The 22,468-nt window shown below is 36.2% G+C and overlaps 1 protein-coding gene across 2 annotated transcripts in view; it reads left to right on the top strand.

Moving 5' to 3' along the window:
* The window catches only part of celf6 (CUGBP Elav-like family member 6), a 260,186-nt gene that overhangs the window by 2,328 nt on the left and 235,390 nt on the right, over positions 1-22,468 (top strand). For both annotated transcript variants that reach the window (XM_049473607.1, XM_049473606.1), the window contains exon 2: positions 13,690-13,772. In XM_049473607.1, coding sequence (XP_049329564.1) covers positions 13,690-13,772 — 83 coding nt within the window. The remainder of the gene's footprint in view (positions 1-13,689; positions 13,773-22,468) is intronic.

Below are 22,468 nucleotides of genomic sequence, written 5' to 3'. Positions count from 1 at the left end.
TCACAGAATTAAAATTTACAAACACCTTCAGACAGCTGTTTATCTCGCTTTTGGACACAATATGGCTTTTATATCAATTTTCAATCAAAATATCAATTTTTCCATTCTCAAATTAAATATTATTATTATTTATACATATTTAAAACCATATTTTTAAACCAGTCACACCGCAAAAATATACTTTGTGTTTTTAATATTTTAATATTGCAATCTACAGTTTAAAGATAATCTTACCCAAACAAGGGCAGTGGGTGGATTTAAATCAACATATTTTAATCACATTTAAAACAAACAGCGAATAACAGCCAGTTTTCATTTGTATGTCATTATTACGTATTACCTTCTGCACTGAAACTCATACAATCGTAGCTATGCCACTGTTTCCAGAGTCTGAATGAATGAGTTATTGTTCCACCACTCCAACAATGACTGATACATTTACATAAACACTAGAAGAGCTGAACTAATCATGTTAATAGATTAAGCTACAAGTGCAAACATTTACCACCCGTGTTCTGTTTACCGGCTACAGTTCATTTAGCATAAACTCGGACCCTTCTACCATAATTCAAGTTTCAGTCTACACTATAAGTGATTTATTCACCGTGTATTTGATTAAATCATGAAATTAATAAAATGATGCTTATGTGAGATGCATATTACAGACAGAAACAGTGACAACATAATCAAAGCCCCAAACAGAGAGCCTGGCTGAGTATGTTTACAGTAACATGGTCATTTTTCCAACCTGATGAATTAAAATATATAGCAATCATAGTGGACATAGTACAAAAACGCATATCTTAATTTTCTTAAAATAATTGTTGATATACAATACAATAAAAATAACAAAAAATAATAGACAACAAAATATTTAAATATATTAAATAAATATTTAAATTTAAATGTAATTGTGGTGTTTTTATGGCATAATGCTTTCCACATATTGACGCTGTCCAGTAAAAAACAAGTATATTCATTTATGTCAATTTTTAGTTTATTTCATAATTCTAACACACAAAAACTGTCTCAAATCGTATCAAAGTTTCTCGATGAATGGATCAATAGAAATTCTCCAGAATTACCTGAAATAAACTCTTTTTATATTCTTATTTGAAAATAAATCATACCTTCATAATTGAAGACCAAAGTAATGTACAGACATATCAAACTGCAAAACGTACATGATTCTGATATTAACTTTATTCTAATATTTAGCTTGGAAAAGAAGTGTGGGTATAACATTATTCACTGTGGGGAAGCACTTGGGAAGAACTTCATTGACAAGCAACACATTGTGACAAATCACTACAGCAACTGTTTTTAATTCAAATTTTTATATTTATTTTTATGTTTTGCTGAGAAAAACACCGTTACAGTGTTTGTTTCTGAAGTGTTTTTAAGTGTTTAGTCTCTACAAGTAAAAACGCACACGTGACCAGTATAACAGCACCAGCGTCCTGTTCTCACAGAGTGCCTCACAGTGGCCTGGAGACTCCCTGCACTTCACCAGCTGTCATAAAAGTCCAGCTCTCCGTCAGTCACCTCCAGTCCAGTCCATAATGATCCACAGCTCGCCCCCGCCCATGACTCAGTGATCGATTAAAATAACACCCCGGCTTTGTTTGGGCCTGTCCTCGATCGGCTATGAATGTCAACACACAGGAGTCCTCTGTTTCAAGGAGAATGACATTGCAAAAGCAAAACTTTTACAGTTTGTATCCATTCTAGAACTTTAGGACTGTGCCTTTTGACCTTGATCCTGCCTGGGGAGCGAGAATCACTGTTAAACAACTCATAAAAGCTGTGCTGTGCTGTGCATACATACATGATCAAATAGTGTGATATTTCTACAGAGTGTGAAAGTGTTTCGCTATACAAGCTGCGGTGCAGTCTGAAGGCAGCTGGCTATATGATCATTGCCTTTAAATCTCTCATTCAGCCTCATTTTAACCTATAGGGAAGCTTAAGAGGAAGCACAGGGGTCAGCATACCTAAACACGTTTTACAAATAAAAAGGTATTAACCACTTATCTCAGGATAAATCTCAAAACAGCGGAAGTTATTTCTCTTTCCATTACACTTCTGCAGCAATGTACTCACCCAATTATTACAGATACATTTAAATATTCATGAATTACTTTAATTTATACACCTTCCCTCACTTCATACTCAGAGTATGCTCCGTTTTATTTATTTATTAAATTTATTTCTAATTAGATGCTTTGTAGAAATGCATGAGTAATGGAACCATAATATAATAAATAGTTTGTATTATCAAAACACAATTTCACACAATAGTACATACACACACACACACAGTCAGCTAATCTATTTTTACATTTTAGTTGCATAAAAAAATCTGAACATGCATCATAAATCTCTTTTTTATTTGCAAATAAAAGTGTGAAATTTACCCAAACCCACTGGTTCAGATGTAATACTATAATAAGCATAATGACAATAAAAAACAAAACAAGTAAATCAATAATCAATAATAAAATAAATGTTAAGAGAGAAAACATTAATAAATTCAAAGAAAAAATGAAGGAAACAAAATAAAAGGAGCTGACGCTGCCTCTAGCCGGTCTGAGCAGAGTTCATCTCTCCCGTTAGAAGAGCCTCTCCCCCGGCTCGGTAATCGTGGGCACTTCATGGAGAACACCATCATAATTTCACAAATTACTACGTGATAAATCTCTGAGCAACACATCGATCTACACTTATTCCAGCTTTTCTTTGTATTGAGTTCATCGGACAGTGTTTATATTGTATATATGAACAAAAATAACCAGTTTACTCTTTGATTGAAATCTTCAAAGCATTTTATAAAGTAGGCCTAAGGCAGGGTTGGCAAACATGCACTGTGTGGATCATTACCAGCTCCAAAACCAGCCCACTAAATAACCACAGCATTCCTGCTCTCAACAATGACTTCAATGAATAGAGTGTGCTCTTACATTTTTGCTCTGACATGCCAAAAGTCATGGGATAGCAATATGTACAGTAACAGACAAAAGTTTGGACATATCTTCTCATTCAATGTGGGTTTATTTATGATTTTTTCATAATTTATTATTTATTTTATATAATAATATAATTTATTATTGAAAAGACCACTTTTCAGTTTCTGAATCAGTTTCTCTGATTTTGCTATTTATAGGTTTATGTTTAAGTAAAATGAACATTGTTGTTTTATTCTATAAACTACAGACAACATTTCTCCCTAATTCCAAATAAAAATATTGTAATTTAGAGCATTTATTTATAGAAAATGAGAAATGGCTGAAATAACAAAAAAGATGCAGAGCTTTCAGACGTCAAATAATGCAAAGAAAACAAGTTCATATAAATAAAGTTTTAAGAGTTCAGAAATCAATATTTCTTGGAATAATCCTGGTTTTAATCACAGTTTTCATGCATCTTGGCATCATGTTCTCCTCCACCAGTCTTACACACTGCTTTTGGATAACTTTATGCTGCTTTACTCCTGGTGTAAAAATTCAAGCAGTTCAGTTTGGTGGTTTGATGGTTTGTGATCATCCATCTTCCTCTTGATTATATTCCAGAGGTTTTTTTTTATTTGGTAAAATCAAAGAAAAACTTGTAATTTTTACGTGGTCTCTTATTATTTTCCAGAGCTGTATATTAAATATATACAGAAACACATGTGGAAATATTGAACAATCCAGAATATGTTTTATACTTTAGATTCTTCTAAGTATCACATGTGTCTTTGAGGACAGATCTGCACACTCTCTGTATCTTCATGAGGGAGAGTCAGCTGTAATAGTTCTCTTAGTTTCTCAGCGTCTTGAAGGAAGGAGTTTCTGGAGGTGCTGAACAATAGTTGCTGCTTTTTCTTCACGCTGTGAAGCTCCAGCTCCTCCCAATTAAATCACCTCAAATCACCATCTCAGTTCATCAGCTTTAGATCAGGGGATTAATTTGGTGGAAAAACACATTTTTTACTGTTTACTACGTAATTCAATATGTTACCCTTAACTGTTTTTATGTCTTTAATATTAATCTACAATGTAGAAAATAAATTAAATAAAGAAATAAAGACATTGAATGAGAAGGTGTGTCCAAACTTTTGACTGGTACTTTATATTGATCAAATGTTACCTCAGCAGGCTGCTTGGGAACCTCCATGCTTGTTTGAGTTTTGAGGTGTTACGTGGGGAACCTGTGAAATAGAGAATGATGCATGACTTTTAAATATGATATTGAATTCTGAATTAGCTATCTATCTTTTTTTTTTAAGAAGTAAGCTTTGGGTTTCAGTTAAAAATGTCCAGCCTACTTGTACTAAAAATAATCAGTGAGCCTTATAATCTGGTGCACTTTATGTATGAATTCTACCAGTCAGGGTGTAAGGGGTAGTAAAATCACTCCACTAAAATGCAGATTAATAGTTTAGTGCTTTAGTTTATTTCTTTAGCACGAGACTCGATACTGGAGCAGTATTAACATTAGCCGCTAACCATGCTAAACGCTAGCTCTTTTACCATTCAGAGGCGAGCATATCGGACTGTAGCCTGCTGCTGACCTCAGCTAGCACTGCTGGAGTAGCAATAGCATTACCTGCTAACCGCGCTAAGCAATAAGTAGCTCTTTCGGCATTCAGATGTGAGTATATTGGACTGTAGTCTGCGTGTTTACAGTGTTAAAATAAGCTACGTGGGAAGAAACTTTGGCTAATATCACCCTAGCTTACCGGAACACTCAGGATTCCTCAGTGTAGCGCTGTCTGACTAGAAATCTAATCTTACTGTAGATAAATGGAAGCGCTTTACTAACCCAAATAAACATTTTTAGCAGATCATCCAGCATCCAGTGCTCAAATGACTTTATAAATAATGCGCCTTATAATTCGGTGCACCTTCTGTATGAAAATAAACCAGAAAATGGAAGTTTATTGATGGTGCACTTTATAATCTGGTGCTTCTTACAGTGCAAAAAATATGGTACTTGCTTATGTGCTTTGTGTGTAACTGGAAGCTCCCACCTGCAACAGTGCCAAGGACCCACCATACATATCCAATAAGGCATCCTATCACTGCTACTGTTAAAGTCAAAGAAATATATAGAACTCTTTTTGATATGGTTTAAGTCTAGAAGGCATACATTCTTCCTGTGGGCCACATTCATTTCTGAAGACGTGCACAACAGTCACAGGATGAATAAAGCAGCGTTAATGTGTACACTAACACGTAGTTAACAGCAAGTATATATTCCAGCTTAATTCCCCCATTTTAAAGATGTAGTGATCGTTTCACTGATTTTGCTGCTTGAATGAGCTCTATACTAAAATACCCAGCTGTCACACAACCAACCTTTAATGTTAAAATGTGGTTAAAGTAATGTCTGCTGTTGTTTCATTGGTGAAAAAATGTTAAATCAACATTTAATGATAAATGTTTGTGCAAACATTGACATTTTAACATTGAATTAACATAATGTCCTCAACCTTCTGCCTTTTGAATTAACATTTTAGATTTCATGATCATATCATTTCTAAACATGGTTAGATGGAGGAATGAACAAGTGATTTTACTTCTATTTGCTTTTAAATTGAACACCAATTATTCACCATATCTGGGGGAATGTTCATGTTCCATTAGTGTTGCTGTTTAAGTGTTTTTAAGATCAGATGTTCAGTAATCAGGGGTGGGTTTCCCGAAAGCTTCGTAACGCTAAGAACTTCGTTAACTCGTACTAAAGATTGATCGTTAATTAAAGAGTGTTTCCCAAACCCGTGCGTAACTAAAGTACTGCGTAAACTCACTCGCAGATTAACGAGTGCCCTGACCCAGTCGTTATTCTTAAAGAGCTTCTTTAGGGGATCTCTACTTGCAGTTCAGCACCTTAAACATCAGGGACCGCCACTTTTGAGGAAGAAAAATAATCATTTCTGTGGTTGAAGCAATTATATTATATTACTATTAATTATAATCAATTATATTATTATATCATTATTAATATTATTATATTATATTTTATTATATTACTATTAATTTTAAACAATTATATTATTATATAATTATTAATAGTATTATATATATTATATATATATATAATAATATATATTATATTATATAATTATATTATATTATTCCCCGTGTCTGCGGGTGCTCCGGTTTCCTCCCACAGTCCAAACACGGCACGTTCAGGCTAATTGGATGTCGGATAAAAATTGCCCCTTAGGTGTGAGTGTGTGAGTGGATGTCTGTGTCTGTCTGCCCTGCGACGGATTGGCGACCTGTCCAGGGTGTATCTTGCCTTCAGCCCGATGCCGGCTGGTATAGAGTCCAGCCACCCCCCGCGACCCTTAACGGATAAAGCGGTTGACGAGTGAGTAAATGAGTGAATGAGTTATATTATATTATATTATAATGCCAACTTTGTGGCTTGTCGTCTAACTGGGCATATTGGAATTGACCAATCAAACTCACTTATTAATTATTAAAATCCAGATGGTGAGTTGATGATGAGTTCTTGTCATTAATGCTGCAAGAAATGCAATCAGTCAATTCCTGCAGAATTCCTGTAGAATATACAGTCTAAGCAAAGCTGCAAAGTCACCAAGTGTGTACTTTGTTAACCGCAGAATTTTCTAGTTTTAGCTACTTGTAGTAATACAAGCTTTTCATTTGTAGATTTCTTTCTACATCTCAGAGATTCAGAGAAAATTCATCATGGCATACAGTTTTTTCCTCTTCCATACAGTTTTTGGCATCCTGAATGTGAGCAATAGTTCATTGCCATATCAACTTTGATTCACTTTTCAAATTCAACTTTGATTCAACGCTGAAATAGTGATTCTACTGAACTCACTGTTCATAAGGTTTATGAATGTAAACAATCTTTAAATGTGCACAAATTTTGCTTAGAGCGTTTTTAGAACTTTATATACTGTGCGGAGATAATAATAATAATAATAATAATAATAATAATAATAATAATAATAATAATAAATACTTAAGTAGTTTTTACACATAAGTAAAGAAGTAAAATAAAGTGTTTTTAGTTTTTTATAAAAAGTTATTGTAACTTGTGATCACTGTGATATAGCTATATTTTCCTCTAGTCCACAATTATAATAAAGTTAATATTAAAATAGTTTAACCTCCTGTATTCTATGGGAATTCAGGGAAACAAAACATTATTAATAAACATGTTTGTTCAGCATGTTTACACTGTAAATGCACAAAATATGCAGGTATGCAGATGTCAATACATTTTTAATGACCACAGATTCACATTTGGCAACACCAGTAAACTGTACACAGTTCATTTATCAGGGACTGGCGTGGTGTGTAGTACAGTCACATGACAGGCAGAGATTAGAGATGAACTAGCTGCTGATGTTATTAGTGAGAGTCTGGGTGAAGCGGCTGTGCTGTGGTGTGTATTTTATTCATCATAGATAAATAGTTAGAAACTCAGAGTGTTTTTTTACAACAGAAGACCCTGAAGCTGTAACTCTGACTGAGAGACGTACACAGCACCGGGCTTCTCCTGCACAGGAGGAGAAAATGATGAAGACGGAGGCAGAGCTGCATTTGGTTTTAGATGTGAGCTGCAAAAGGTTGGGAACTCCTGAAGTAGAACATATTTAGGAGACACAGCGAGAGAGAGAGAGCATGTGTGTGTGTGTGTGAGAGAGAGAGAGAGTGTGTGTGTGTGTGTGTGAGAGAGAGAGAGAGTGTGTGTCTGTGCGTGTGTGAGAGAGAGTACATGTGAGAGAGAGTAAAAGAGTGTGTGTGTGTGTGTGAACAAGAAAAAGAGAGTGTGTGTGTGTGTGTGTGTGAGAGAGTGTGTGTGTGAGAGAGTTAGAGCGTGTTTGTGTGAGTATGTGTGTAAAAAAGAAAGAGTGCATGTGTGTGAGAGAGAGTGTGTGTGAGAGAGAGAGAGAGAGTGTGTATGTGTGTGAAAAAAGAGAGTGTGTGTGAGTTTATGTGTCTGTGAGAGAGTGTATGTGTGTGTGTGTAAGAAAGAGATAGAGTGTGTGTCTGTGTGTGTGTGTGTGTGTGTGAGAGTGGCTGTGTGTGTGTGTGAGAGTGTCTGTGTGTGTGTGTGAGAGAGAGAGAGAGTGTGTGTGTGTGTGTGTGAGAGAGAGAGAGAGTGTGTGTCTGTGCGTGTGTGAGAGAGAGTACATGTGAGAGAGAGTAAAAGAGTGTGTGTGTGTGTGTGAACAAGAAAAAGAGAGTGTGTGTGTGTGTGTGTGTGAGAGAGTGTGTGTGTGAGAGAGTTAGAGCGTGTTTGTGTGAGTATGTGTGTAAAAAAGAAAGAGTGCATGTGTGTGAGAGAGAGTGTGTGTGAGAGAGAGAGAGAGAGTGTGTATGTGTGTGAAAAAAGAGAGTGTGTGTGAGTTTATGTGTCTGTGAGAGAGTGTATGTGTGTGTGTGTAAGAAAGAGATAGAGTGTGTGTCTGTGTGTGTGTGTGTGTGTGTGTGTGAGAGTGGCTGTGTGTGTGTGTGAGAGTGTCTGTGTGTGTGTGTGTGTGTTGGAGGGTCAGGGGCATACTCTGTTATGGTTATACTACGTTTATACATGTATTTTAGTATCTATAATTAAAACAAACTGTATCTAAAATTTAGGCAAATGAGCAAAACCATATTAACCACATTAACTCTGAGACAAGTTTTCCTCTTCAGTCTGACGCACACGTGGAGGAACGCTGGGGAGTGTTGGCTCAGCTTTCTCCCAAATTGGCTGCTTTAGAAAACAATTATCTTTCATGTTTTTAAATGTTGGTTATTAAAGTTAAAAACTTAAAAACTTACATTTATTTAAAAAATATGTTCAAATAATCATATTGTAATGTTTATTATTGCTATTACAGTAGCAATACGTTTCAACAACAACAACAATAATAATAATAATAATAATAATAATAATAATAATAACTAAGAAACTGCATTTTCAGAAGACTACACAGTTCTACACGGTTATGGTTGCTGTGTGTGATTTCTTGTTAAGGGCTTTTTTCTAAAGTGTTCATATGTGGTATTGCAGGAAGTGTCTCAGTGCTGTGTGGTTGCCGTGGTGTTGTGAGGGGGTTGCTATGGTATCACAGGTGGTGTGTAGAATGTTGCTAGGTAACAGAACGCAGAACACAGTGGACTGTATTACAGTTACTTCAGTACTGTTTGTGTAAAATGAAATGGAATGGAATATTACTGTACTGCAGGGACGTCCAAAGTTCAGCCCCGGGGCCAAATGCCGCCCACTGACAGATAATAATCTGCCCCTCGGCATCAGTTTAAAGATGCATTATTAGTGACCCTCGATTCCGTTTCGGCATTTCCTTCACTTTCCAGTGGGACCAGTACATTGCACCACTCTGTTATAGAAGATAAAATAAACTTTACAGAACAGTAAAACAGACTTTACAGAACCGTATTTCAAAAAGAGAAGGAAGTCTAATATTCCAAAGCATCTATCACAAACTAAACCAAATATACTGTAAACAGTGCTATGTAAAACTATATATAACTTAAGTATATAATATAGCAGAAAAACACAGTGATATTGAAGTTTGAAATGAAATTTACAGAATTTACAGAAAGTCTGCAATAATTATTTAAACTAAATTAGGCAGGTGCATACATTTAAATAAATATCTTTAATTATTAAAAACAAAACAAAAAAAAAAAACAAGAGTGACAACCAATCAAGAAAATTACTCATACCTTTGTATGGCCACATGTCAGAGGTTATATTCAGGAGATTCTACACTACTCAAATATATCTTAAAGAGTCAATATGATTATGTTGCTCTGTAAAAATAAAATATACAAGCCCAGATTAAAATGATTAAACATGAGATGCAAATATTAACAGAATTTAGATATTTAAGCATACTACACTCGAGGTTCGTGCTATAACTAGTAATATTGGCACTATTGTAATATTGGTACAATAATACTATTGTGATTATACCTCAGTTCCATTATTTTGAGTTTAAGAGGATGAGAAAATATGATCTGTTTGGATATAAAAACTCTGTGAGTTAGTTTCATTGCTGCTCTGTTTGTAGCTGTGCTGTTTGGTTTGTAAGCGCTGCATTGTCGCTAGGTTACCTGTATGTGGTGGAGTAATACATATGGAGAGCTTTGGTTACAGTGCAATTACCGGCTGATAACGGCACTCACAGAACACCTCTCAGCCAATCACATTACAGGGTCAGAAATAACTGGGGTATAATTTACCATATTTTTATCAGAAGTTTACTTAGTGAAGTCCAAAAATAGTAAAAAAAATATACATTTTTTAACTAATAAAATCTTTTATCATAAAGCCTAAAATGGTGATTCTAACAGTTTTCCCAGCTGAGCCCTCAGATATTGACCACCAGAATTCAGCTATTGTTTTAATGCTAGCTAACAGCAATAGTCAGCAGCAGATTTGGAGTGTGTTAGCCTCGATGCTAACTGTGTTCTGAGATGAATAAATGTCTGATATCAGAATGATGTTACTGTGCGATTGATATGATATGTGTTTTGTCTCCATGTTGCTCTGGTCTTTTGCTTCAGTTTTAACTGAACTGATTTTAAGATTTAAATTTTTGTTGTTGAGTTTCATCGGTTTGGTGATGAATAGCAAAATAAAAAAATGATACATGATAATTATTAATTACCTCAGGCTCATTTTAACTGGGCACAGACAGAGAACAGTCAGACAGACAGGCTGTTCTGTAGTGACCCTTAGTATGGTCACTCTTTGGGCTCCAGTATTCGTGAGTGTGTGTGTGTGTGTGTGAGAGCATGGAGCAGTCGGCCCGCTGGCCGGATAAGCGGCACGTCCGCGGGGGGGATCTTTCGGCTGACCGTGGTTATCTGTCAAATTTTAGCAGCCGCTTCCAGAGCTCACAAAGGTCCTCCACGGTGGGAGTAAGCCAGGGCTGTGCAATGTTTAATTTTATCATTCATTACCCGTGCCCCAGTAGCCCCATATAAATGATGTAATTGGTTTTAAATAGCTTTACAAATTGACTCTATCACACACAAAAGTACTGAAATGTCAAAGGAAGGACTGTAACTCTGGAGTGATGATTCCTCTGCTTTAATGAGCCAGGTTAGACAGTGTTCTGAATAGAGAAAAGGCCTGCTGAATTGTTATTTCTTCCAGTCCGTTACTTACATTCGTCTCTTTCTGATTTCTGTCCCTTGTTCTGATGAAGAATGACACTTCTTGGCACAGGCAACGCTGTTGCATAATGTAGCTGAATTTATTTGTCTGACAAATGAAGCTCTTATACTCTCTGTAATGCAAGTGATTTTCTGTGTAGCACAACAAATTATGAACATTCACAGTTATTTTTCATCCTGGCTCTTCGGCTGCAGCTTCATCAGCACAGCAGGCTGGGTCTATACTGTACGTGAAGCTCTGATTCTTTCTCAGTTTATTATTTGTAAGCAGTTTTATAATATAAGATATTTCTGGATACTGAGCTTACATGTTATTTTCCATCAGACTGAATTAACAGATTACCCAGACTAATCATTTATTATCCAGTAACCCTAATGCAGTGTATAACAGGGGTTCTCAAGCCTAGGACGCACATTTTCTCATGGTTATAACCCTTAGAACACTAACGTTAAAATTAATGTTGGGTATACACTGTATGACACGTTTTGGAACCCTCTTTTAATTTTTAAAACATACATCACATAAAATAAAAAAGGTAGCATGGACGACCCTATAAAAAAAAAATCTTTACACATAATGTCCTAACAAAAACAATAATGCTGCTGTTGGGAACTTGGTCTTTGGTCCACGCATTCCTGGAACATGTGATCGACTGATTTAAACACATAAACACACTAACATCAGGTAAATTACACCCATATAATATCTTACTCATTAACATCTATGAGCCCTTAAGCTCCCCAAAGTCCCAGGCAACTCAGACAGCAGCAACACAATGAAAATCACATGAAAACATTGTGTGTTCTAGGGCTAAGTTGTGACCCACTTATAAAGAAAACAAACCAAACAAATTTCGTTTTTCAAAAATAGCCTTAAAAAACAATTAAACATACATATGTATGCAAAATGAATTTAAGAGCAATTTGTTTGAGAAGGAACATGACAACTACTTTTAATAAATATAAAATAAAAGACAAATACAAAATCAGATGAGCATTAATTCTTTTTATGTTTTTAAATGTATTTATTTTTTACAAGCTGTCTGCGACTCACCCAGAATGTGTCCGTATTTGTTGTTATGTTTTTGTGAACCACATCAAAAAACAGATCACATCTGATTCTGAAACTGACAATCTATTAGCTGTCATTACCATTGCCTCACTGAGACATCATACAGGCCGAGGTAGTTATCTAGCAATGTGTAATGTGTTTCTTGTTCAGTTTTACTCTGAATCAAATACATATCGTCGCTGTCCAATGAAAAACACATCTCCATTTTTGTCGATTTTTAGTTTTCTACATAATCTGAACAGACAAACTGTCCTTTACACTTTGCCAAAATTTATTGATGAACGGACCAATAGAAACTCTTCAAAATGACCTGAAATAAACTCTTTTTACATTGACTTCTATTGAAAGTTTACAAGTTTTTTTCTCTCTCCTGTAAAGTTGCTGTTTTGGAGATAAGTGTTTTTCATTGGACAGCGACGATATTAATAGTGTCATTTAAGAACAAACTGCTTAAACAGCTGATTTATTCCATATTATTACTACTACTATTATCATTATCCTCACTGTTCTGTATTAGTCTAAATTATAATGTCATATAAGTTCAAATGCTCCAGTTAGGAAATGTTATCTGGCTGGTTGGTGCATCACAGTAAAGCAACACTTATCCACCTACCATATTTTTGCACTATAAGGTGCACTTAAAATTCTTACATTTTCCTGAAAATCAACAGTGTGCCTTATAATCCGGTGCTCCTTATGTATGAATTTTACCAGTCAGGTATTAAGGAGCGGTAATGCCACTCCACTGAAGTAAGGCTTTATATAGGAATTTCAGTTCTCCAGCAACATTAGCATTAGCCGTTAAGTGCCCTAAGTGCTAGCTCATTCTCCGTTCAGAGGTGAGTATTATCAGCCAGTAGCATTCTGCTAACCCTGGCTAGCACTGCTGGAGCAGCATTAGCATCAGCCGCTAAACAATGGTCCAGCCTTACTGGAAATCTCAGTATACTGTAAATAAACAGAAGAGCTTTACTCACCCAAATAAACAGTTTTCAGGAGAGAAATCTGTTTAGATTAACATCCTGCACTCATTTGACCCAGTGGAGAGACCTGTTGAATTAGAAGGAAAACATGGTGACAACCCTGTTCCTTACTAGTGTCACATAATGCACCATATAATTAAGTGCACTTTATACTGGTCTATTTGAAAATGGACCAGAAAATATGTTAATTGATAGTGTGCCTTATAGTATGGTGCACCTTACTGTGAGAAAAATGTAGATATTCTACCAGTTGAAAGGTGCCTCTGTAACGCCACTGTCACTTCACTTCTCTGTGGTTTTAATATTCTGGCTGATCCTGACTGATTCCTCCTGTTATAAGTGTTGGTATTTAACTGAGAGGACGGTAAAGGAAGCTGGAATCAGGTGTAAAGCTGCAGTGTTTAATCTGAATACTAAAACCTGCGTGTCCTCCACTGACTCTCGGCTCGGTTGTTTGTTTGTTTGTGTATTTCAGGATGTGCCTTTCTAACTTACTGTGCCAGGGAGTCTGCACTGAAGGCTCAGAGTGCTCTTCATGAACAGAAGACTCTGCCTGGGGTAGGTTCTCCTTCTTTCACCTTTCTGCCTTATTTATTCGGCTTAACTCTTCTCTCCCTCTTTAGTTCTCTCAGTGTTTCTGTCTGATTCTTCTCTCTCTCTCTCTCTCTCTCTCTCTCTCTCTCTCTCACACACACACACACACACACACACACACTCTCTCTCTCTCTCATACTCTTATGCACTTTTTGGCTCCTAACTAAACTGATAATCTGTCCAGTGATCTCCACTGCAGGCCTGTGTGGTTGGAGATGTATGGACGTGTGGTGTGGATGTTCAGTCACTGTGTGGTGTTATCTTGTTATTCTCTTTACTGATGCTCTATTAGGACTCTCAGGCTTGGGCACTGGCAGTTTTGCTGCATCAATATAAACATTTACACCATTTCAGAACATACTGGGTGGAATTCTACAATTTCTTTTTTGTATTATTGAATGTATTATTAAAGTTATACATTTCACTGAATTGAACAATGTAGAGGGGAGTAGAGTGAGGTAATGCAGAGTAAAGTGAAGTAGGGCAGGGTAAGGAAGAGTGAGGAAGAGTGGTTTAGGGGTGGAGTGGGGTAAAGTGGGGTGAGGTAAAGTTAGTTAGAGGGATGTAGAGTGAGATAAAATAGGGTACAATAAGGTAGAGTGGGGTAGGGTAAAGTGAGTTAGAGGGATGTAAAGTGAGGGAGAGAGAGGTAGAGTGGGGTAGAGTAAAGTGAGTTAGAGGGATGTAAAGTGAGGGAGAGAGAGGCAGAATGGGGTAGAGTAAGGCTGCGTATGGTAGGGTAGAGTGAGGAACAGTGGGTTGGGGTGGAGTGAGGTAAAGTGGAGTACAGTAGGGTGAGCTAGAGGGATGTAGAGTGAGGTAGAGAGGTAGAATGGGGTAGAGTAAGGTATAATGGGGTAGGGTAGAGCGAGGAAGAGTGGGTTGGGGTGGAGTGAGGTAAAGTGAGTCAGAGGGTGAAGAGTGAAGTAGAGAAGAGTTAGGTAGAGAGGGGTAGAGTGTGGTTAAAGTAAAGTAATGTGGGGTAGAGTAGAGTGAGGTAGAGGGGGTAGGATAGCAGGGTAGAATAGGGTAGAGTGAGGTAAAGAGAGGTAGAATGTGGTAGAGTAAGGTATAGTAGGGTAGAGCGAGGTACAGTGGGTTGGGGTGGAGTGAGGTAGAGTGAGTTAGAGAGTGAAGAGAGAGGTAGAGTGTTGTTAAAGTGACGTAATGTGGGGTAGGGTAGAGGGGTTAGGATAGCAGGGTAGAATAGGGTAGAGTGAGGTAGAGAGAGGTAGATTGATTTCTGCTTTGTTTTTAAATAATCTGTTCTATCTTGAATGATGCAGCAGATCAGACTCGTCTGATTGGCTGATCCGTTTCCGTATCTCAAAATACAAAATGAACCCTAGCTGACTTGCTTATTTGTGATTGGGCACAATGTGCAGTGTGAAATCTTAGCATTTTGTTTTCAGCTTTTGTGCTCTTTGTTAAACAGTGTTGAACTGTGTTGAACTGTGTTGGTCAGTGGTGAGTAGATCAGTTTGACACGTAAAATGTTCTGGTACAAGCGTTGTTATGAAAAGATTTGGCAACACTTGACCAGTATCAGATAATACTAATAGTTTCTGTAGCGTTATTATGGACTGGCCTCATGCTTGTGTGTTTAAGAATGGAATCGCTGGTGTGGAACAGTATGAGGGTAAAGAAAGGGTCTGCGGTGGGTTGCTGTGTTGTCATTGTGCTCTGTAATTGTGCTTTTACTGAGCTAAAGCAGCTTGTCATCTCCAGCGACTGTCTGCTGTGTCTCTGGCTGGATTCTGACACAGCAGCCTTTCTTCTGTTGCCGTGGCAATAGAGAGGCATGACTGGGATGACAGTGAATGTCTTCTATGTGTAGAGACACACACAAGCGCACACGCCTACACACGCGCGCTTCCTGTCCGATGAAGCTTTCAGCAGCCTGCGTATCACAGACCGATGAAACGGATCATCGGGATTGGCTGAGAGCCAGAGGGAGAATAAACTACCCAGACTGACCCCGGCAGCGACGGAGCTGCAGGCCAGACTCGGCTCCACCCTGCTCCGGCCGAGGACACTCAGCTCTCTGGCTCTAGAGAAACAACGTCTGATAGACGTCCAGCACTGAGGTGACAACAGATACAGAGCAGCACAGAGAATCACAACGTATCTCTGTGCTAATCTGCTGTTTCCTGTTCAGAACACACTGTAACACCAAAGAGAGCTGATGGTGATGGCCCACACAGCATTGTGCAAACAGGAGAACAGAGTGCATTACAAAACACCAATCGACATCATTCACAGAATATAACTGCTCTGTTGTCAATCAATCAATCAATCAATCAATCAATCAATCAATTGACCTTTATCTCCACCCGGTAAACATTGAATGTAACCCTCGTTTACAATGCAGCCGAGCATTTACAAAACTAAAGAGACTAAAAAATAAGTTTAAATTATAAAAGAGATCAATAATTAGATATAAATATAAAAAATTTAACAAAATTAAGGAAATAAAGGACTGAAATAACACCACAATTATCCCAAATTAGTAAGTAAATATTGGAAGCAAAATAAATATTAATAATAAATTAAGAAAGTATATAAAATAAAAGCATAAAATATAAAATATAAAAGACCAAAAGTAAAACCAGTAATAAAACAAATAAAAGGATAAAATAAATAAAAAAAATGGCTGAAAGGTAAAACTTAAAGTTAGATAAATAAAAAGACAAAATAATTACAACACACACAGCTGTGTTTAGTAGCTGCTTGGTCAGTCTTGAACGGTTCGGCTCTTAGAACCGGCTGCTGATTACTATCTGGTCACATACATACACATACACGGTATAGTGTGCACACAAACAGGAGATATTTACAAAATAAATGTACAACATTTCACATATTTTTGTCAAATGTTGTACATTTATTTTGTAAATCTCCTCTACCTCCTGTTTGTGTGCTCACTATACTGTGTATGTACGGGACTACTGTGTATGTATTAACTTAACATGAAAGATGGATTTCTGTAGCAATCCATGTTCTATGTTGAGTTAATGCATAAAACCTTATTATACCACAGTTAGTCCTGACCCTGCAATGTGATTGGCTGAGAGAAGTTTAATGAGTGCCATTTTCAGCCTGTAATGCACTTTAACCGAAGCTCTCCACACAGCTCTCCGCCACATACAGGTAAACTCGCAATGATGCGTGTTTACCAGGAAAATAGGATACGCTTACAGCGCTTACAAACCAAATACAAACCAAAAGCTTAGATTTCCACAATTTTGACTGAAATGGCCGATAATAGAGTCTATCACGCTAACCTAGCAACAATGCAGAGCTTATAAGCAGCACAGCTACAAACAGAGGAGCTTTGGAACTGTTTTAACATGCAGAGTTTTTATAACCAAACAGATCCTATTGTTTTCTGTCTTCTTTATCTGCACCCCCCCCTCCAAAAAAAGGACCAATCATTAGCAACCACTTTTCTGTTTCCTTTCTTCATTTTTTTCTTCACATTTTCTTTCTTTTTTCTTTCCTTTTCTCCTTCTTTTCTTCTTTTTTTCTGTTAATTTCTTTTCATTTATTTCTTTTCTGAAGCTCCTCAGAACTCAGGCTTATTAACAGGCTTGTTAAGTTGAGCTGCACAGATATGAAAGCCAATTAATGCTTTCTCAGACAGACAGACAGAAGACCTCTCTGCATCCCTCTCTCTCTCTCTTTCTCTCTTGTTTTCTATCCCCCACACCCCACTCCAGTCCTCGTCTCCTGCTCTCTGACTGCAGTTGTAGATTGTTTTGGTTGGTCTTTTGAGGAGACTTTCAGGCCCTTTCAATAATGAATCATAGAAAGAGCTGCGTTTAATTTCTGCGCAGATACAGAGAAAGCGCTGCATATTTTAGAGTTAGAAAGTCTGATGCTCCTGTTTCTAAACATGACTTTTTGTTATTGGTATGATGCTGCTGTTTTTTTTTATTTAAAAATAATAATTAAATAAAACATCCAGACATTGCCTATAATCCTGGACAGATTTTCTGTTGTTTACTGAAAGTTAAGTTATTTTTACTCTGAAAAAGATGTATAATTATGCAGATTGCATGTTAAATAAGCAATAACAATTATATATTCTGTAGTAACTCATAAAATGATCAGGATTAATCATTAGCTATTAAGGAAACGTGGTAATTATTAACACTGGCTGCTCTTGTCAGCAGAGCTTCAGTCAGTATTTTCTTATTTGATCTGAGTGATTTTGTACGTTACGGTAATCTGTTTGGGTTGTAGCCTCTGAACCGACCCTGCCCACCAACTTGCCAATACCCCAGGCCCATTTCCACACTGCAGGTAGCCAGGTATAGAACACAACAACATAAAAACAATGCAGTGTTGCAATGGAAATGGTCATTTTTCTTCTAAACAGGTAATCACTGAGCTTCAGTAAGGTTTGCTAAGCACAGCATTGTAGAGACAGGCCTTTTAAACCATTTCAACATTGAGTGCAGTGTTGGTCGATGTACAGCTGGATTTTTTAAGGCAGCTAGTATTTAAGAAAGCAAGCTTAAGTGATCTGAAGTAAGCTGATTAACATGTTACGTTGTGCTACAACATGATAATGCTAACTTGTATCAGTCACAACGGAAAAGCACAGCTCTTCAGTTTTCTACCTTGGCGGAAACTAGTGTTACAGAGATATACGACAGAAACCAAAAATCCCTCTCTATATATTAAGCAGTAAGTGTATTTTTTTAGAGCAGTGGGTTTGTTTGGGATAATAGGTTTAGCTTTGGCTAATGTAAAGCCCGCAGTGCTTCAAGCTAACAGAGTTATATAACATCCACATGAGTTTGATGTGCAAACAATAGAGGTGGGCGATATGGCCCTGAAATAATATCACGATATTTCATGGTATTTTTGCGATAACGATACTCAAAAATACAAAAAAAAAAATCAAGAATACACTCACTACTGCAACAAAATGACAATAAAATTGTATTACTGCATACGATATGATATTGCACACCCCTAACTGAGATATTAAAAAATAAAAGTTTTAAAAGTTTTATCAGAGTTGTAACAGAATGTCATGATACTAATAATGCACTCCAAATATCTCCATATATCCAGGATTAAAGTAAAACCTACTTTATATAGTTGATATATAATGGAAAACGAGAACAGTGTGAATTTTCTCTTTTGCTAAAAACAGCAAAAAAGTAGAACCCTGATGTGATAATTAGGGGTGGGGGATTCAGCACCATATTTCAGGGTAAAATATCATTTATGATATTCACAAATATTGGCGATATTATCGTGTACACCCTAGCAAACCATAAAACATTGCAAACAGCACTCACTCGTTTCACACACTCGTTCACTTTTAGTACTGATCGTTCATTTAAACACACACACACACAGACACACACTTTGTATATGTGCACTTTTCCCCTCACGCATGAGAGCACGGTGGACTCATATTAATTGACACATTCAGTAGGTGATCTTCATCCAGATTCTGAGCAGGTTCATCCTTCTTCTGCCTCGCTTCAGTGCACCGGTAACCGGGGCAACCAGGGATTCTGTCTGCAGAAGCTCCAGCCCAGGGTGAGCTCAGACCGCGAGTGTGTGTTAGTGTGAGTGTGTGTGTGTGTGTGTGTGTGTGTGTGTGTGTGTCAGTGGCCAGTGTTGAGTCAGACTGCTCTTTTAAAAATGAGTTGTGCTCCTGTGAGCTCCATTTGTCCTGCATTGCATTCTGGGTAAAAGGTCACGGCCCACAAAGAGCATGTGTGTGTTATTATAGAGAAAGACAGGGACGAAATGAAACCATCGATTATCATTATTTTCTTCATTTTCTTCCTTGCCCTTCGTGCTTTCTGTTCTGCTCACTCACACACACACCTGTCCACACAAACACACACACACACACACACACACACACACACACACACACACACACACACACACACACACACCTCTACGCATCTTTGTATAATATGAAGCTTAAGAAATATTATTATTATTATTAGAATATTTTTCTAGGGTTGCACCGAATATTTAGAAACATGACTTTTGATGATAAGACTGAATAATGTAAACCGAACAATAACTCATTTATTTTGAGTTATATTGCACCGTTTCCTGTAGTGTTAGGTTTTTGTTTATTAGAGCGCTGTTATATACAGTAACCTGCACGTGTGTCAGGGAGAGACTGTAAAGAGCAGGTTCAGATACATTTCTCTGCTCTATGTTCATTAATTTATTTAAATAAAACGTGATATGTTTCACTCATTACGCTCGGTATTAGTTAGTTTCTCTGTGTAAATTTCAGTTGCATGTGGCTTAGGTTTCACTACTGAAAAAAATGTATGTATGTATTACAATAGCTCTGCTACAATAGCTTTACAATTAAAATTGTGCTGGCAAGGTACCTTTGTTTATATTTATTACTAATATTGCACTGCTGAAGTAAAATTATGATTAGAATAGCACTGCTGACGTACATCATTTTAAAATTAAACTTTGAATATATATTTAAAAAATAAATTTCAGTGCATTTCCTAAATTTTTCCTCTGATATCAATGAATCACAACAGACAGAACAATACAAAAGCTGATTAAGCTCAATGACCTAGATAAAAAAAAAAAAAAAACTACTATATATATTTTTAAACAAGCTTATTTGATTTGACCTACTGCTGCAAACAGAGTGCTATTTTCACAGTGCTAATATATATATACTTTTTAGTCTTTGGTATATCAGATGTGTCTGAGTCATCTGAATGCAAACCTCCACATACCGCCGTTTCTATCTTTCTTTTTTTTCCCTTTTTAATGTATTTTCTACTAATTGTTAATTAAAGTCATTTAGAAATGATTAGAAACCTGTTTAAGGACCGGAGCAGAAATGTTCCTTTTCACTGGAGGACTGATTGTGGCAGCAGTGTGTGTGTGTGTGTGTGTGTCGGTGGCTTAAGTTCAGTGTGAGGCTCTCAGGCCCAGCGTTTGCTCAGATGTAGAGAAAGAGAGAGAAAACACAGCCGTGTTCAGCAGAGCTCAGAGAAATCCAGCAACCAGACTCATCAAACAGAACAGTTAATCACACATAAATCAACACACACACACACACACACACACACACTGTTTCTCTTCTTCTCACACAGTTTCTTTCACTCTTACGCTCTTATTTTTACTTTAGCACGTTTTTTGGTTAGTAGAATGTTTTCTATACATTACAGTTTTGTTTATTATGTTTGGAATGTCCGATCTGTCAAATTTTCTGGATGTTCTTGGATTGTTTTTATTTAATGTATTTTATGTACATTAATGTACATAGTAAAATCGCTTGTGTTTGTGTTTAAATTTTTAATTTTGGGAATTTTTCTTTTCTCAATTAACTTGTTTTTAATCATCACACATCCTTATTTTATTTTTAAATTTCTTACTTTTTTAATAAAAGCCCTTTTTTATCACTACTCCTCTAATGAACACATGGGTCAAAAATGACCCGCATTCATTCTACAATTTCTAACGATTCCATACTGTTATGGAGTAATTGCTTGGAATGTTTTGTGATAAACGTTCTAATAATGTTATGATGCAAACCAGTATTACGTTACAGCCTTTTAGAATGTTCCAGGAACATTATATCTGTAACATTATAGCTAACCCTCCTGAAACCTTTTTTGTTGTTACGTGCTATTATAACATTCTGTGTTATCTGGGGTAAATTTCCATAGCACAGCTATTAGTTGTTTTAATTGAACACTTTCGAGAATTGTTCAACCTGTGGAGTAAAAACGTGTTATTCTATATAGTGATGAATTAACTCTTTGATGCACAGCATGGTCGAAAGTCACCCAGCTGAGTTTTAATTTTCTATATCTTTGCAATACATTTATTTAATCATTCAGTATTCAAGCTATACCTCAGTTAATTTGTTTTTTTTTATCGTAATGCATCCTTATTTTATTTATTCCTTTTTTTCTTTCTAAATAAAATCCCTTTTCTTAATCACTACTCCTCTAATGCACACATGGGTCAAAAATGACCCGCATTCATTCTACAACTTTTAACAGTTTCATAAATTGCTTGGAATGTTACGATAAATATTCTAATAATGTTATGATGCAAACCATTATTACATCACAGGTTTTCAGAACGTTCCAGAAACATTATATCTGTAATGTTACAGGGCTAACCCTCCTGAAACCTTTTTAAAATGTTGTTATGCATTATTATAACGTTCAATCAATCAATCAATCAATCAATCAATCAATCAATCAATCAATCAATCAAGTAATCAACCTTTATTTTCACTCGGTAAATACATTGAGGGTAGCCCTCATCTTCCATAGCGTTAAAGGGACTTACATTTAAATTATAAAAACAAGCAAACAATGTAAGATTTAATTAAGATAAAAAAAAATAATAAGAAGAAATAAGAAATTAAAAATAAAATACTTAAAAATAAAAGGATATGCAAACAGGCTAAAATGTAGAGCAATAAAAGAAAGACATAAATACATAGAATAATACAATATAAACACTGTTAAATAATAATAATAAAAAATATACAAATAAATAAATAAATTAAAAAACAATAAAATAAAAAATAAAGGACTAAAATAAGCACAGTTATAAAAATGTAAATGATGGAATTAAAATAATAATAATAATAATAATAATAATAATAATAATAATAA

Source organism: Astyanax mexicanus, unplaced genomic scaffold (assembly GCF_023375975.1).
Source record: "Astyanax mexicanus isolate ESR-SI-001 unplaced genomic scaffold, AstMex3_surface scaffold_40, whole genome shotgun sequence".
In the NCBI taxonomy this organism is placed as follows: domain Eukaryota; kingdom Metazoa; phylum Chordata; class Actinopteri; order Characiformes; family Acestrorhamphidae; genus Astyanax; species Astyanax mexicanus.
The sequence above is the reverse complement of the archived record's forward strand: the minus strand, read 5'-3'. Positions and strand labels throughout refer to the sequence as shown.